The 16752-nt window shown below is 41.7% G+C and overlaps 1 protein-coding gene across 4 annotated transcripts in view; it reads left to right on the forward strand.

The window, feature by feature from the left end:
- ADD3 (adducin 3) overlaps positions 1-16752 on the forward strand; it is a 103431-nt gene that overhangs the window by 75796 nt on the left and 10883 nt on the right. For 3 of the 4 annotated variants that reach the window (XM_064464117.1, XM_064464118.1, XM_009510222.2), the window contains 4 exons: positions 12961-13099; positions 14513-14664; positions 14786-14866; positions 15946-16095. In XM_064464117.1, the coding sequence (XP_064320187.1) occupies positions 12961-13099; positions 14513-14664; positions 14786-14866; positions 15946-16095 (522 nt within the window). Of the gene's footprint in view, positions 1-6490; positions 6593-12960; positions 13100-14512; positions 14665-14785; positions 14867-15945; positions 16096-16752 lie in introns of those variants that run through there. The other variant, XM_064464119.1, reaches the window with a different exon arrangement.

The raw sequence follows: 16752 nt of genomic DNA on the forward strand, positions 1-16752 counted from the left end.
TACCAGTTGCCTTCACTTAAGTATCTCCTTTTATTGTCTCTTTTCTTGAAAAAGAATATTCAGAGGAAACCTGCTATGATTTCTCATGTGAAGAAATAAAACCATTTTTAATACAGTGTCTGTGACTGAATGTCCATCAAGCAAATTTCATAACCGATTTGGGAACAGAAGCTGCATTATTTCTTACAAGTTCCAGCTGCGATGTGCCATAGTATTCTTGAGAGTCAGGACTGAAAGCAATTTCCTTGTTTCCTCCTGAATAAAATATTTGTCGCAAAAGGGCCAGAAAATGTTTTTCCTGCTTCTGGTGTGCGTAACACAGGTTCAGGATTGAACTAATGAGTATTGTATGTAATATTTTTGTTCTATCGCTGCAGAATTACATTGCGGTAGAAGTCTGAATAGAGCTTTGTTGCTTCTCCAGTTTATTCCAGTTGACAAGGAGGAAATAAATTGAAGGTGTTTTGGAAGAAGAGGAAGAGAGGTTATCAGACACATTTTTAAAGAAGAGCTTGCTCACTGGTAAATCTTCGCCCAGTCTTAGATATATGCATTCAGATCAGAGAAATAGTCATTGACTCATCTTCTGGCAAGTATTAGTAAATATGAAGTGTATGCAGCAAGGATAATTCCTTTCTTAAAAATACACAAGCATGTATGGACTTGAGGTGAGCTCGTTTGAACACGCACTTTCTCTGAGGAAGGAATGATGGTGTAAAACTAAAGGGTTAATCACTGTCATACACTAAGAAGCTTAGGTACTGATTTAATCTGTTTTATTAGCAAGATTTTTCTTTCAAGTGGGAAAATCTAAATCCTTTAGCAAGAAAATAAATTAGAGAATATATTTCAGGAACCATGGTATATTCTGTGCAGTGCGTGTTACTGTAAGGGCTACAGTCCTGACAAGACATCTTCAGACATCAAACTGCTGTATCTCTCTGATGTGCCTTTTGATGCATGTATTGATGTGCAATCTGACTACTCCTGTCTGATATGCAACTTCCCTTCCCTAAATCAAATAATTTAAAAGCTACTGACAAGCTATTCCCATTACCTCTAATGTTTGCTAATGTCTTAGAGTCTGTTCATAATAAGTCTTAAACAAATTGTAGGAATTTTATGACCACTGCACATGAAGAATGTTCTGACATTGTAAGTGAATTCTCAGACATGTTTGCTTAGTACTGCATGTAACCTGTGAGCATCTGGCGGCCTGGAGAATCTGGTAGGACCCATGTGTTTGCTGTTCTGTGTCTGTTAGAAATGTGAAAAGAAATTAAGATCAGCTGGGTGTGCACAGCCTGAGAGCATCCAGAGGTACTGCTGGCTAATCTTTAAGACAAAGCCATTTAAGTTTATTTCGGTAATGTCAGCAAATTCAGAAGGTTCAGGTACTGTGTTGTTATTTTTAAAGGAAAGGCACTACGTTTATGCAGTGGATTAATTTTATTGCCTTACATTGGGTCTGAGATACTTGACCTATAATATACCCACAATCTGAAAACGTAGGCTTTGGGGTTTTTTTCAATTTTCCAACTTAACTCTGAATTAAAAACAGTTTTGTCTTTTCATATGCTAAGCAATCATATATTGCTTGTTACACAGAGTAACTACCTCTTTCAGAAAGTATTTGCTCTATCATCAAAACCCTTATTTCAGTTATGGTATACAAGTCCTCCTGGCCTTTTTTTCCTTCTGGCCTTTCTCTGGTACACTCACCATGGAAATCAGAAGCTTCAAAAACACAGTGGTTGCACAGTTATTGGGTGTGAAGATTGAATGTCAGTTCAGCATCAAGGAGCCACATACGCGTACAGCAAGGAGGAACTCCCCACAACCCTCCCAGAGCAGCCAGGGAGGGCGTTGGATGTATCTGCAAGCAGGCAGCAGTGCCACACTGCTTCCAGTGAAGTGAGACCATGTGAAACGATCGTCGAACCAGCAGGAAAGCTAACTACAGGCTTTAGCGAACAGGTTTCCCACTCTTTTCCCTGAGCTCTGTAAGGACCCACTCACATTGGGCGTGATCCAAATTCCACCAAAGTCTGTGGAAAGTCTCCATTTGGCTCATGTAGATTTTTAACAATCCCTTGGCCATTAAAATGCAGAAAATTATGGATGTGTAGAATCCAGATAGTTCTGGCCCTCCTCAGAAAAATCTTTGCCCGCATTTCAGGCCCAATCCCTGAAGCATCCCTCTATTAGGAATGGACACAGGAGAATGATCCCCAGTGAAGGGGGGTCCTCAGTCCCACCTGACCCTCCTCTTCCTCCCAAGTAGGGTATCTTCAAAGCCACAGGCCCCTCTGGTGCAAGAATAGCCATAAATAGTTTGCATAGCCATCACAGTGGCTTCCCGATGAGATACCTCATCATGTTCTGTTCCGGATGCTATAAATACCAGGCTCATATTCACTGTGTGCGAAAAGAAGCATCCAGGCCCTCAGCCTCCATGGTGGTTGGCAGAAGGAGGACCCAGAGCAGCAAAGTGAGCACGTGCCCACCTCTGTGTGGGCAACCAGAAAAACAATTGCAGGAGATGCAGAGGAAGAGGCGGCATCATAGTGGAGGCACCATCAGCAACATGGCCATCACTCATGGTGATGACCATTGATTGATGGTGTAGAGCCCATGGAGGTGGATCCACCAGAAGATGAGGAGGAGTCGATGTAACGCCACTACATCATGCCAGGGCCCCCCTCCACCACACCTTCGATGCGGTGCCGTAGGAGCACCTGGCCAGCACCCTGCTGTCGGCCCAGCCTTTGCACCAGGTGCTAGCTGGCAGGCCTGCCCTCTGCGCCTGGCTGGCCTGCAGGCTCAGTATTCCATCTCCCCAGCATCAACAATTATTTGTTGGTGGCCGTGGGTTTTGTGAGCCCTTCCTTCCTGTCCCCCATCTCTTCCCCTACCCCCATCCCTTTTGAGGAGGTGCCATCTGCTCTGCTCTGAGTTGCAGGAAAAAGAATGGGGACAACATTGCTTCTGCCGGGCTGCTGCACTGGGAGTAGACCCTCAGAGGGCCACTGAGGTCCATGGGGCCTGGAGGCAGGGGCTCTTCAGCCCGAGGATGAGAAGGCTGAGCAACGGGAGGTTGAAGATGGACGCAGACCCTCTACGCAGCACACCAAGAATGGCAACAGAGCAAGAAGAGATGTCAGTGATATGTCTTGACCTGCAAACTTCTGCTTCTCCAGAAGTACTGACCTTCAGCATTAAGGCCCCTTCTAGCTGCTTCATTGGTTCTCATCAAGATTGGGCAATAAAACTTAAAAACAGTAAACCAACTTTGGCAACTGCATCTGACCTCCTCTCTCTCCTCCTGATCTCCCCATCCCAGGAAGGACACTGGTGCATTGGGCCCAGCCCCGGGCCATCGGGGTGGTGAGGGGCTGGCGCACACGAGGGCAGGCTGGGGGAGCTCCCTCTGCTTGTGAGGGCAGTGAGACCCTGGGGCAGGTGCCCGGAGAGGTTGTGAATGCCCCATCCACCTGTTGAAGGCCAGGTCAGCTGTGGTTTTGAGCAACCTGATCTAGTGAGAGATATCCGTGCCTATGGCGGGGGTTGGACTACGTGATCTTTAAAGGTCCTTTCCAACCCAAGCCATTCTATGAGTCTATGAGACTGTGTGTAACCTGACAGGAAATCAGGGTCACAATTCAACTGCATTGAAGGATACCTTACATCCACTTTATATCACTGTATTTGAAGACAAGCTACAATTCAGAGTGGAAATGGAAGAGGATACATTCACTTATTTAATTTATACATACGATATATTGTTATATGATATATATTTCACTATTTTACTAATGTAAGAAAAAGTTGGAGTAGTCAAATTTGTGTGTAAAGTGATGAGTTGAACAGCTGAAATATGTAAGCATAAAAATGTCTGGTTATTGGAATTGAAATGCCCAATTTATAGTTTGAATTTACCAGTGAAAATTTCACATGGCTTGTTGAGACCTATTGAACACGCACTTGCCATTTTTACGTATGAAACACAGTGATTTGGAGCTTGTTTCTTTTTAAGCTGAGCAGTTTTCTGGCAGGATCTTGTCATGGTTTGCTTTAATTTCATATTGGATAAAGAGAGTGCCTACCAATCCATCACAGCTCTGCAGGGGCGTTTGGGGTGATTGTGGCTCGGCAGTGCCTTGCATCAGGGCACTGGTTTGGGTCTAGCCATCTGGATTGCAGTCTTTTTCAGTTCTTGGTTTTATGTTGAGGTTAAAAATGTACTTAGCTCGCATTTCTCTTCCTTCCTGCCTCGTACATGCACACACACCCCTGCCTTGTACATTTCTGGCTGGTCTTGCCCAAAGAAGTGAGGAGATAACAGTCCTGCTTAGCAACTCCTCTACTCAGTGGTCTGCCTTAGCATGCAGGCAGATTTGTTTCTCCTCAAAAACAAGCAAACCCACCCACACTTGAATTTTTCTTTCTGGCTATGTTATTTTTCAAACCATCAGGACAGAGATGAAGGATGGTTTGATTTCCCCCCCGCCCCAGCTTTGCAGTTGTCTAGCTTGCTGTATTATGTATTGAGTGAATATCCAGTATTTTCGCACCACCACTCCTATTTGGGACAGTTTATTTTCTTAAAATATCAAAGTCCTTTCAGTTCCTCACATGTTTCAGCTTCCACTGCTCTTTCCCCACAAGTTCAAAAGCCTTTCAGATCCTTCAGGAGCGTCACCCTTTGGCTGGGAAGAGCTCACAACCTTCTACATCCCCAGGGAACCTCCTTGCTGGGCAGGCCTCTCACACTGCAGCTCCCTCCTCTGTCTTTGGTCTTCTCTGACATCTCCCTGACTTCCTGCTGCGGAGTCGTGACCCTCCTCTCATCACAGTAGCTTGTTTAATTGCATGCTTTCGTCATATGACCTATGCAGTATTTCGTTCACTGGGGGAGATGAGCTCAACCTGGCACATCATTTAAGGCAGGCTACAGATTGTCCCTTAAAGATCCCCTCTGAGCCATGATAACAACCCGCTGGGCCCAGGGCAGACCGCAGGGCTGAGCAAGTTCACCACGAAGTGAGGGGGAACTTGTGTTCAGGGTAATGCTGCCTTAAATCAGGGCAATACACTAGATGTTTATGAGAAACCAAGAAATCGTGTTGCCTGACTTCCATTTCTATAGCTGCAACAGTACAGCGTCAATTCATACCCATGTCCTGCACCTCAAGTGCAATTTTGAGTTTTTCCTTCTTCCTTACGCTAAAAATGAGTTACCTTTCACTCCTCTCTTATTTCCATATTGCTGCTTTCCATTTAGTTTGAGCTGTGGTTGTCATTAAATATACATGCTAACAGTTTCCAAACAGAATTTATTTTCCATCTATGTTTCTAATCTCCCTGCTGGTTGTTAAGTGCTGCTTAGGTTTTTGTCATCTTGGGGGGTGTCTATAAAATAAAATGCATTGTAACAACATACACCATTTTTCTTTCATTCGCTAGTCTTGTAAATTCTGACCAATAAAGGCAACAAATTGGTCTGGTGAGAGCTGTAAGAGGGGTTTGCATTGCAGTATAAGTAATGAATAACAATTAAAAGGACTTACTTAGCTGTATTCATTTTAAAGTCTTTTTTCTTTTTTTTGTGGCTGCTAAATAATCGTTTGGTTTAGTACGCGCTCTTAACAGTGCCTGGAAAATCCTGGAAAGTCGTGACTGGTGACTTTCCTTCCTGGCTGCATCCAGAACGCCATGGAAGAGTTTTGCCCGTTGTCTGCCCTGGTGCATCGCCACCACCTGTTCTCCCCCCCTCCCTACTCCTGCGCTTACTGAAAAAACGTTAATTAGGACCAGAAATGTGTAAGACCCCTGATAAACTAAAATTCTATTTCTTCTAGCATTTTAAATTTCAGTGGTTATATTCCACCTAGCAAGATGCATCGCATGGCTTTACTCCATGAGAAAACCCAAGGGAGGGTCCCAGATCCCCCGCGTGCAGCAGCAGTTGTGCGAGCGTGGGGGTTGCTGACGCCGGGGCTTTGGGAGCTGTGTGTGCCGAAGATGGCTTTGCAAAGGAGCTCGGTGCTTCCGGTTTTGCTTTAATCATGAGGTATCTCTAGGCTGCTTATCGCAGGAGTGAGCTCGCTGCTTTGACTCATGGAGGGAAGCTAGTGTGTACCAGGTTAGAGGAGCTGGAAAAACCAGCGCAGGCTGAACCCTGTGTGGGACCAGCTTGCTGTCAGTCGAGTCACTGAATCCAGGCCAGATACCCACATGCTTCACTGCAAGTGAGGAGGGTATTGTACCTTTACCTAATTCCCTGTATTTAATACTATTTTTTTCTGTCTTAACACAGAAGCCCTTTTTTTTTTTTTCATGGCATTAACAAACACCTTTTGTGGCTCTTATCTTCTCCCCGCCAGACTTAACTCACTGGCGGTTTTTTTGTGGCCAACTCCACCCTTTTCCACTTAGGGCACTGGTTGTTTGTATCTAAACTCCAGTCTTGAAACAGCCTGTTACGAAGCTGTATCAGCCGTTTCAGCGAAGGTCGTCTCTCCGTGGGCAGCTGCGTTTACAGCACAGGAATTAAAATTTGCGTCTCTTCACTCTTGAGAGCAAAATACCAGTTAAGTTTTGAAACTTTTCTTCAGTGGTGGTGATTTGGCTTAGAGACTCTTTGTGGGTGCATTTATATGTAGATAAGTTGAATTAGACCCTTTTTAAAAATGGATTTAAGATACATAAACTCTGATCAAAAATGGACAGAAGTGAAAATGGGTGAAGGCATTTCTTGTATTATTCTGCAGCATTTAGGCTAACAGCAGTGCTGCTAGTAAGTGTAGGGACCTTGCATATCTTTTCTAGCTACTTTCCTGTAGACTGATCTATCAAACTGGACGACTTATTAGTCCTGATGTGAACACGTGCTTTCTTCTCATAAAGGTTAGTGATGGTGTAGAGTATTTGCAGATGACCTGTACGCCATTGTTTTCTGTTTAGGAAAAAATTTTTGCTTATTATTTCTACGTCTTTTGAGAGGATAAGGACTATGTGGAGAAATCAATGGTCAACAAACAAGAAACAGCACAGAAAGATAGTCAAAATACTTATGAGTCTGTATACTTCTTAACATCCTCAGAGTGCTGCCTACCAAGGTGAAGAGATTAATACTAAAATTTTCTAGCAACGTTGTTGTTCTGTGCTATATATAGATGTGTATACATGTAAAATAGGTTATTCTGGTGAGTTGGTTATTCTAGTTTTTCTGCTTATGGTGACTGAAAAACACCAGTTGTCAACTGGTACATGCAAATGTTGCTTTCACTCTTAAAAGCCCCAATTTAAACTGTCAGCTCACACTTAGACTGTCCTGAAAGAAAATGGAAGTAAGTGAGGAAGTGAGTCAGAACTGAGGCCTGTAACTTCAGTCTTGAATTTCAGAGAGCCCTTGCAGGTCTAAGTTGGAATACTTTTGCATCTAAGCTGCTTGAATTTATGATGTGTATTTGGATGGTGATTGCAAATATTTCTGGAGAAGTAATTTTATGATGCTAGAAAGGCATTGACCTAATCATGCAACTAATGACTCTATCAAGAAAAGCTGTATCTGTTCTGCAGGCTGTAGTACCGTGTAAGGCTGTCTAAGCTGGTGTAAAAGAGCTGGCTGGAGTTTTAGAAACAGTGAGAAAGTTTAGAATCAGTGGAGTTCTAGAAGCAGTTTTAGGACCAGGCTGCCCTGTATATTTGTACTAGTGAGTTGTAGGGAAATTCATGTCTCAGTGCAAGGTAGTGGAGAGGCATCAAAAAGGTGGGTGAGATGGAAGCAGAGCAGCCAGGCACTGCCAGCTCAGGGCAGTCAGGTCAGCAGCTGGCAGGCTTGGCTCTGCAGGGGATGCTTTCATTCATGGTATAAGTGCGAACCTATGTTTTCCTCTGGTGTAACTTAGTGTAGTTCAGCCCACTGCAGTTTTGAAGAGAGCAACCTCAGCTGGTAGTGTTGGAGGGGGGTTTGCAGCCTGCTGCATACTGAGGTCAGGCTATGTGCTTAGGTGGCTGGCTGCTGCCAGGTGACTAAAAGCTCTGTTTGGCATCCTCCTAGTTGTGCATCTTGTCTGAAATGTTGTTTTGCCGTCTTTCCAATAGCTGTCATGGGCCCAGTTTTCATACCGTGGGCTGTTTTATATGTAAACTTTCAGCAGGATGCCTGAAGTGCTGTGCCAGCACAAACAAGGGGGGACACCGGTGCTCAGCTGGGCAGGTGAGCTTGCTGAAGAGAGAAGGATGTTTGTGCAAACAGGAAATGATTCTCAGCTACAGCGGGGTAGGTTATCCGGGCAGCAGCCTTGCTGTAGCACTGCTGCAGGCACACGCAGGTTGGCCAAGTCCAGAAGTGGTGCAGCTGTGTTGACGGGACAACAGTGGTGATGGGCAGCATAGGCAACCACAAGGTACTGTGCTTCTCGCCTCGGGACTCAGTACCCCACTGTAAAAAACCCACTGCTCTAGTCATCTTATGACTAAGGTGTTAGTGTTTTAAAACAAACAAACAAAAATCCCCACATGTACTCAAAGAGCTTTTTAAATCCTAAAGATGAAACTTTATTGAGCAATGCTGAGATTATGCTGAATAACATAATTTTTCAGACATCTGACAGTACACTTCTTCCTTTGTCAGCATTATCTTATTGAATACTACATCTGAAATTACTAGTGACCTTTCCACTTGAAAAATATCTGCTTTGTGCCAGAGCAGTGTGTTTGTCATCTTTTTGAAAAAATCTCTCTCAAGCATGACTTTTGCTTGGTCACTTGCGGGCAGTCCTCAGGTAATGCCATATATATGTTACAGTCTTATGAAAGCAAAACCAAACCGCTTGGACTGCAGGCTACAGTTAGGTTTTCAGGAGCAGATCCCAAAATCAGAGCCCTGTGGGGTAGTGCTTTTACAGAAATATGTGCTGTACAGTGAAAACTCCAATAAATAGCATTCACTTAATGGCTAATATTTAAGGTAAATTGTTGTCCAGAAGACGGTGATACCTTTCATATGAGTCCATCAGGAATTATCAGAAATGGAGGAAGGTTGTGTTAGCACATGTGGGGTGGTTATCTAAGGACATACAGATCCGAGTTTTAAAGGTCTGTAGCAGTGAACAAAAGGTATTGAAATATTGATAAATATGCATGGAGGAATGTGTGTGAGTCACGTGCATGACACACTGAAAGCTGCAGTCTGCTAGAAAACATTGTTCTGCATGGGCATTTGGATAAATTGCATACTTTATTTGTGCACTTCTTCCATATCCTCACCTCTGTTTTAAAGCTCATCCCAAACCTCTATATTTGCTACTTGCCCTGGCTCTGACCTATATTCTGTTTTTTCTGAGATTATTTTTAAGGAAAGCTGCTTGCTCAGTTTAGCAGAATTATTGATGCAACACTAAATCATCATTTGTAGTAGCCTCAGCAAGTGTATAATACACTACTTTTAGCATCAGAGAGCAAAACTAAGCTCAGAAGAATGAAAATAGCGTGATCAGAAAGCAGATGAATTAAAAATACGATAAGAAATAAACAAAAAAAAAATTCTGTCAAAAATTGCCTGAAATATATTACATGACCTTTTTTCAGCTATAGAAATAACATTACTCATACGGGTTTTAAAAAAAAAAAGTCTGAATATGACTAATAAGAGTTTACTCTGAATGCTTTTGCAGATCCTTTTTAATAGTCCTTGTTGAATTGAAGTGAGAGTGATTTAATATAATACAGATAACTGTTATTCTCCATCTCCTCCCAAGGAAATACTTCCATAAATTTCATGGATTCTGTCTTCCACATGGTCCCGGGGAGACTACAAATGTGCGGTTTCCTTATATACAGATCATAAACAAGAGAAAAAGAGCATTTCAGCCTTGCAGAGTGTGAAATGGCAGAGGTTTTTTGCAGGGGGCCTCTTTTAGGAATATTTGAGAAGTAATTTAATCTCTTGGAATAACAGATTTTGAAAATAAATGTTAGTATTGCTTGTTGTTGAAATATATTGGCCAGTCATTGTCTCTGCAATCTTAATAGATCACAGTAACAGAAGGAGAATGCCATAAAACTGTGGCCACATGGTGAACCATTAGCGGAGAAGCAAGCTGGCACTGGGATGGCTGGTGCTTGAAAGTCTGTTTTATGTGTTTCAGGGTTTGGGGGGCAGAGGGGCGGTAAGCCTTCTGTAATGTGAAGGATATGGTGTGCAAAGGGCCAAGGAACTACCTTCGTGGTTATTTTATACTTTATATGCTTTCAAGCGTAGCACATAAAGGTTGGGCCTTGGCTTCTTTTTCTATGCACTGTGAGCTGTTTGACCACCAAAATGTTTTCTTCTAGTTAGGTGAAAAATCCTTATGTCTTCTACAGGGGATTGTATAAATCACATGCATCTGAATTTCATTCAAAACCAATAGTGAGAGATGCTCAGATTCAGGTACTAACCAGCATCAAGGATTTAAACCGGCCTGTCATGGATGATGCTGAGTTGTCTGTTTCCTGTTTTTTCAGACTGTGATTTTTTTGTGTATCCCCCTTGTTACCCTGAGGTACGGCAGCACGTGTTAAAACACTCAGTGCTTCACTTGAATTTTCACAGAGAGTTGTGCTTTGAGTATATGAGAAGCTATGGTACTCTGCAAATGGAGCTGTGGGCCTCTCAAAATGAATGTCCCAAATTGGTGGCAGCATCTGACCTCAGCCTCCTCGCTGCTGTTCCATGGAAATTATGACAGGGACCTGCTGCTCCTTAAAGGCGTGTTTCAGGGATTAGTAAATTAATGCTTGTGAAGTACTTGGATTTACAGTAATTATCTGCCCAGAGAAAATTTTGTCAGATAAAGAGTAATTTTTATCTCGACAAAGTATGAGTAGTGTGCAAAAAAGGGCACCGGGCCATGTGCTGAGCCATAAGAAGAGGGGAAAATACTTAATTTCTTTTCTAGTGAGAACCAGCCACTGTGTGTCAGATGAGGCATGGGGACAAGACAACTGTGCTGCGCTTGAAGATTATTATCTCTGTGTAAGAGGGGCAAAGAAGTATCCTCTGCATGTGTGACTTCCACAGTCCAGGCTTGCGGCCACATTCAAGTTCCAGGCTGGGGATGGTGTTCGTTATTTTGTCAGTAAGGGTGGCAGCCACATTGCCTTTGGAGCCCAGGGAGTCGTGATGATGGTGGCCATCCTCGGACCTGAATCAGGTTGAAGCGAGTGGGTTTCACACTCATCTGCTGATAGATGAAGGATGAAAGTCAGGGTGTTTTCTCCAACCACTTGCTGTTTTCCACAAATCCTTGTTTGCCTTTCTGGCAATTACCTCCCCGTAATTAACTCCCATTAGATTCCCTTATGGTTCCCAGTGCGGACCCCATACCTCCACTTCTCCCAGTCTCAGGTTCCTTTCCTCACTTGATTCCTTGTTTCTTCTTTCTCCATCTGCTCCCTTCCCCGGCTGCATAGGTCTTGCCTACAGCAGTCACTAAAGGGAAAAATCTGACTTTGCCCGTATATCTTCAGGCTAGCAAGAGGTTGTTCAGCTGTTTGGGGGATGCCGTGTGCATAGTCTGGTCTGTCCAGAGAGATCCATGTAACAGATTGCTGCATAGTCAGTCCCCGTGAATTTTTAGAGGCTTTACTTGTGAAAATCTGGCAAGTCTCAGGTACACACAATCTGACAAAATTACTCCAACTAAGAGAACAGGTGTTGAAAACTTAGAAATTACAGTGTAGTTATGGATATGGCCTCAGTTGTCCAGCTGAGAGGCCATATCACATAGGGTCTTGAGGATGTTTTCTGGGGGTCTGGTAGTAGTATCTCTTCTAGAGTCAAAACTGTTGATGAAGAGACTATGTCATGAGATTGGTGGATTTTACTCAACAAAGTGGGTATTTTGGAGGACTGAATTAAAAATCAGTGAAGAAATTTCATTTGCCATACAGAGCTATTTTCTTTTTCAATTGAGAGCAAGTACTCTGCTAAAGAAGGCAAACTGAAAGGAACAATTACATACTGGGAATAGCCTCGAGTTATAATAGGAGTCAGCTGTGTGGTAAAGACACCAAATGTCTTTCTGGAATGAACCAGCAGGAGCGTTTGCAATACACCTCAGCTCGTGTTGTATGCAGCTTTGCGTACTGCTCGTTCAGACAAAACCTGGAATATGCTGCCAAGAAATAATGAGAAGGTTAGAAAATATAACCTCTAAGGAAAGTCTCAAGGAACAGAATTTACTTAGTTTACAAATGTCAAGACTGAAGTAGTCCTAGGACAGGCATTTGTTGTGGATAGTGGTTAATCTGTCTATCATCTAGAAGAAACATGCTCTGTCCACAGTCATAGTATATTAAATTTGATACTGTGAGAAACTTTTTCATGAGTTTATGTCTTGGAGTTGCGGACATTTTATACAGGCTAAGAGGGAATGGTTTTTTCCTTTGGGCGAAGGAAAGAAATAGAGAGGACATGACATCCAACATTCCTTCTAGTTTCTGCATGTCTGTGATACTGCTTGACCATAGATGACCCCCAGTTTTCCAGTTGTTTATAACTTTATCAAATTTGGATGGATTTTCAGAGGGATTACAGAATTAAAAAATACCTAGCACTAAAAGCAACACATCCTGATCAAATTTCAAGTACCTCTTCCAAAATATGGAGAACTCTTTCACTATTGATTTAGATGGTTTTTGTTATAATTTACAAAAAGATACATTTTATCTTGTCTTGTTCTGGGAAATAGTTAACCTTCAGTGACCAAACTCCTTCCTCCCGCCCCCCGGATTGCCAATACTTATACAAAGTTTAGGTCAGATGATTAAAGTTTGGCAAAGTTATAACAAGGTCTAAGGGGAAGTGTCATGTAACATTAATAAAAGGCGAAGCTACCAGCCCCACCTATAATAATCTTATTTCTATCAAAGACAGGTTTCCTTGATGATTCTCAAATGTTTTTACAGGCTTTTAGAGAAGATCTGGAATGCCTTATTCAAGAACAGATGAAGAAGGGCAATAACCCCACTGGACTGCTTGCATTACAGCAGATTGCTGAATACATTACAGCAAGCTCTTTTGCAGGTTTTTCCACTTCTTCACTCAGTAAGTGAATTATTCATATAATTACACTTTTTCTCTTCCTTTTTTATTATCACCAGGGCTTAGCAATGCTGGGATCTCCTCTTTCTTTGAATAAAAATTCTGTCAGAGTTTGCTTCAGCTCTGAAGTAGTACAGATGGTGGCCTTAACTTTAATTTTTAGGCTTCTTTCTCTCAAATTCTTTGACTTGTATAAAGATATCCAAAATATTTGGAGTCCTCACACTCAGTTATTCTAAAATTTGCTGATGAAAGTTTAAGTGAGATAGCAAACAAAATGCTGCCTCCCATTACTATTAGCAGTTTAAATTATTATCTAAAAAAGGAGGAATAGCCTGGCAAACTGAATTGTTACACAAACAGCTCCCACAGTCAAAACCAGCTTGTAGTATGCACTCTATTATAAAGATGTCGCTAGGATCTTTCAGTTAACACCCCAGTTCTTCTTTCCAAGTCGTGAAGCACTGAAATGTTAAAGTAGATGTAAGTTCTGTGGGTGGGCATCATAAGGGAGCTTACAGATCTGAAGTACAGTGGCAGCTGTCAGCATTCAGCATCTTTTGAGGATTGGTCCCAAAATGGCGCTTCAGAGTTCATTTAACAAAACAAGCAGAAGAGAACAGAAAACCCAAATAATCTCATCTCTGTGTCTCTGGCTAGTTAGCGGGACTGCAGGTCCAACTGCTGGCTCTGCTGCATTTGCCCAGGGACTTGGACAGGGCAACTAACCTCAAAGCGCATACTCTTTTTGTTGGAAACAAAATTACTTCCATCTCTTCTGGTCTTAACTGTCCACGTAAGCAAAGGCTGTTGCTCTCAAAGGGATATCATGCATTCACACAGGGGGGAAGTGTATGTTTGTGTAGTCACAAGTCAAAGAGATAAATTGATCTTTGTGCTTTGCTTGTTAAGAGGCGATCTCTTCTGTCTAGCAGTTTGAGAGCTCTTGCACTAATCCTAATTTCTTCATTAGGACTAAATTAAAGTGCTCAGACTGAGACGTCTCTTCAGATTAGTTATATTGGTATCAGAAATCCAGCAGGAATGTGTTCTGCTGTAATTCTGAAATTAACATGTAAAAATGCTTCATTAGTGGCAAATATCTTAAAGTGCACTTCAAGTCCTATATAGGAACTTGGGTAAGAAGAGAGCTCAAAATCTGATCAAACCCGTATTCTCCCTCTCTCAAGTTTGAAAAAGAGATGAAGACTTCAGTTCTGGGTATGGTTCCTACTGTCTTAGAGTAACAGAGGTTTCAGGAAAGACCTTAGAAATCCCAGCAGTGCAGTTCCAGTCTAATAATTGCTGGTACTGCTGTGCTAACAATTTAAATAAATTGCTTCTGTGCGATCATGGCATAGCTGGAAGTTATTTAATTGTCTGACTGGACATCATCTTTTTTTATCTGTTTTTCAGGCCATGGAATGATTACACCTATCAATGATCTACCTGGGATCGATACCTCCTCATTTGTTAAGGGAGAAAAACTTACTCGTTGCAAGTTAGCCAGTTTATATAGGCTGGCTGACTTGTTTGGGTGGGCACACTTGCCAAATGCCTATATCACCGTAAGTATTTTAGAGAATAAAAAATTTTATTTGCAATCTTACCTATTCATTCAATTAATTTCCCCCTGAATAATATAAATTAAAAAATAGATCAGTAATCCATTTTCCTACTCCTTTGCAGGTAAGAGTGAGCAAAGAACATGACCATATTCTGATCATTCCAAGAGGTCTCTCCTTTTCTGAAGCTTCAGCTTCTAATTTGGTATGTCATTCACCTGCTGTAATAACCAGCAAGGCTCAACCCTGTTTTCCAAAAGTGTTTTGTGGCTGCTGAAATGGACTTCTAAACTACAATCATGCTGTTGTTTGTTTTTTAATGTTTACCCACCAGGTGAAAACTGATTAACTGTTTAGGTACTAGCAGCCTTTGTCCTCAGCATTTCTTTTTGGGTTTAGCTTTGCTCTCTGTTGCTTTGTCTTCAGCTTCGATGTGCAACAGCAAAGTTTTGTTTTCCTGTCTGATGAAGCTCATCAAATAGCCTCAGTGTAACAGCAACCTTTTATAACCTGACAATATGGTAATACATATGAAACAGCTCTGTAGGAGTAGTGTTAGTAGAATCAGCTCTTGTCTTTATAAGTGGAGACATGAAGTTAAATAATCTTCCCCAGGCCCAACAAAGGAGCTGGGTAAAGTGACAGATTGGCATTTAGGCAATGGTAGCTGCTAAATCACACATCTTTTGGTGCAGAACCTGCCATATGTTCTTCATGTCGGTACGTATCCGGAAAGAAACTGCCTCCATTTGGAAGGGGTAGCAGACTGAGACTGATAGCATTATACCAGCAAACACAACCAAAATACAAACATGAGAACAAGACCTGATATGACCCAGCTGTTGTTTTCTGTTGATCCTGGGATTATTATTTTAATGTTCCCATTAAATTGAAAATTCCCTATGCATTTAATTTTCTTACTGGAAATTTCTACAGAGGCTGAATTTTCTTCATATTTAAAATGTACGAAATGCTAAAGAAATTAATTTTTGAAAGTCAGAAACAAAGAAAGGTCAGCTAGACCAAAGAGGACAATTATATGTTGTAGCAGGGCCTTATCTTTACTTCTTCCATGGCTGGACTTCCAACAACTATCAAGGGCTTGGACAGCAGGATGATTTATTGACACACAGATTCATGGCCGCTCTCCTACTTTTATTCATGCTCTGAGCCCTAGATATGTGGGGGGAAATTTCGTACCAAGTAAGAACGGGAGGGTACTCTGTAGGTAATGGTAGTTGCCGCAAACATTTTGAATATTGTTCCTTTGTTTGACTTTTCCAGGTTAAAGTAAACATCCTAGGAGATGTCGTTGACCAGGGAAGTACAACTCTAAGTATCGACAGTGCAGGATTCAGTCCACATGTGGCCATCTACTCCACACGCCCTGATGTCAGATGTGTGATACACATACATACCCCTGCAACAGCAGCTGTAAGTCTTCTTTCTAGCATAAAGAGGTTTACCTTATAAACTTAGAGCACATTTTTGAATCTGAATCACTGTTTATGGCAGTTTTATTTTTGTTTTTAACATCAACTCTACCCTGGTAAAAAAAAGGTGTGAGGTTATCAAATCAGCAGAGAAAAAGGGCTGGGCCACTGCAGCGAAACAGATAGGAATAAACTGATGCTCAAATATTATTAAACTCAGGTTGAGAAAAGTGTAAAGTACTTAGTTGACACAGGCCTCATCTGTAGCATCTCACACCGTATAACGTCCTGCATACATCGTCATTTGCATTATGCAACTCCATTTTTAAGTGGCTTTAGTTTGGATCTACCTCACTATTAAAAAGTCACAGTTAACATACAAGTTTAAAATGATCTGTATAACAATGATAAAAATGTAAGGAGACTTGAAAGGGCTGGTTTGATATAAATAGATAAATTCATGTTGTTTTATATATAAATGCATATATATGCATTCCTTGACCACAGACAAAAAAAGGAATGGATAATTTCTTTTATACTAGCTTTTTGAAGTTATAAATGTGGGAAAGACAGGAAAAACATTAAGTAGGTTTATGCTGAGAATTAAACATGGATAAAATTCACAAAAATTAACTTATTTGAGATGATTTGTCTTTTC

This window comes from Phalacrocorax carbo, chromosome 12 (genome assembly GCF_963921805.1).
Source record: "Phalacrocorax carbo chromosome 12, bPhaCar2.1, whole genome shotgun sequence".
Taxonomy (NCBI): domain Eukaryota; kingdom Metazoa; phylum Chordata; class Aves; order Suliformes; family Phalacrocoracidae; genus Phalacrocorax; species Phalacrocorax carbo.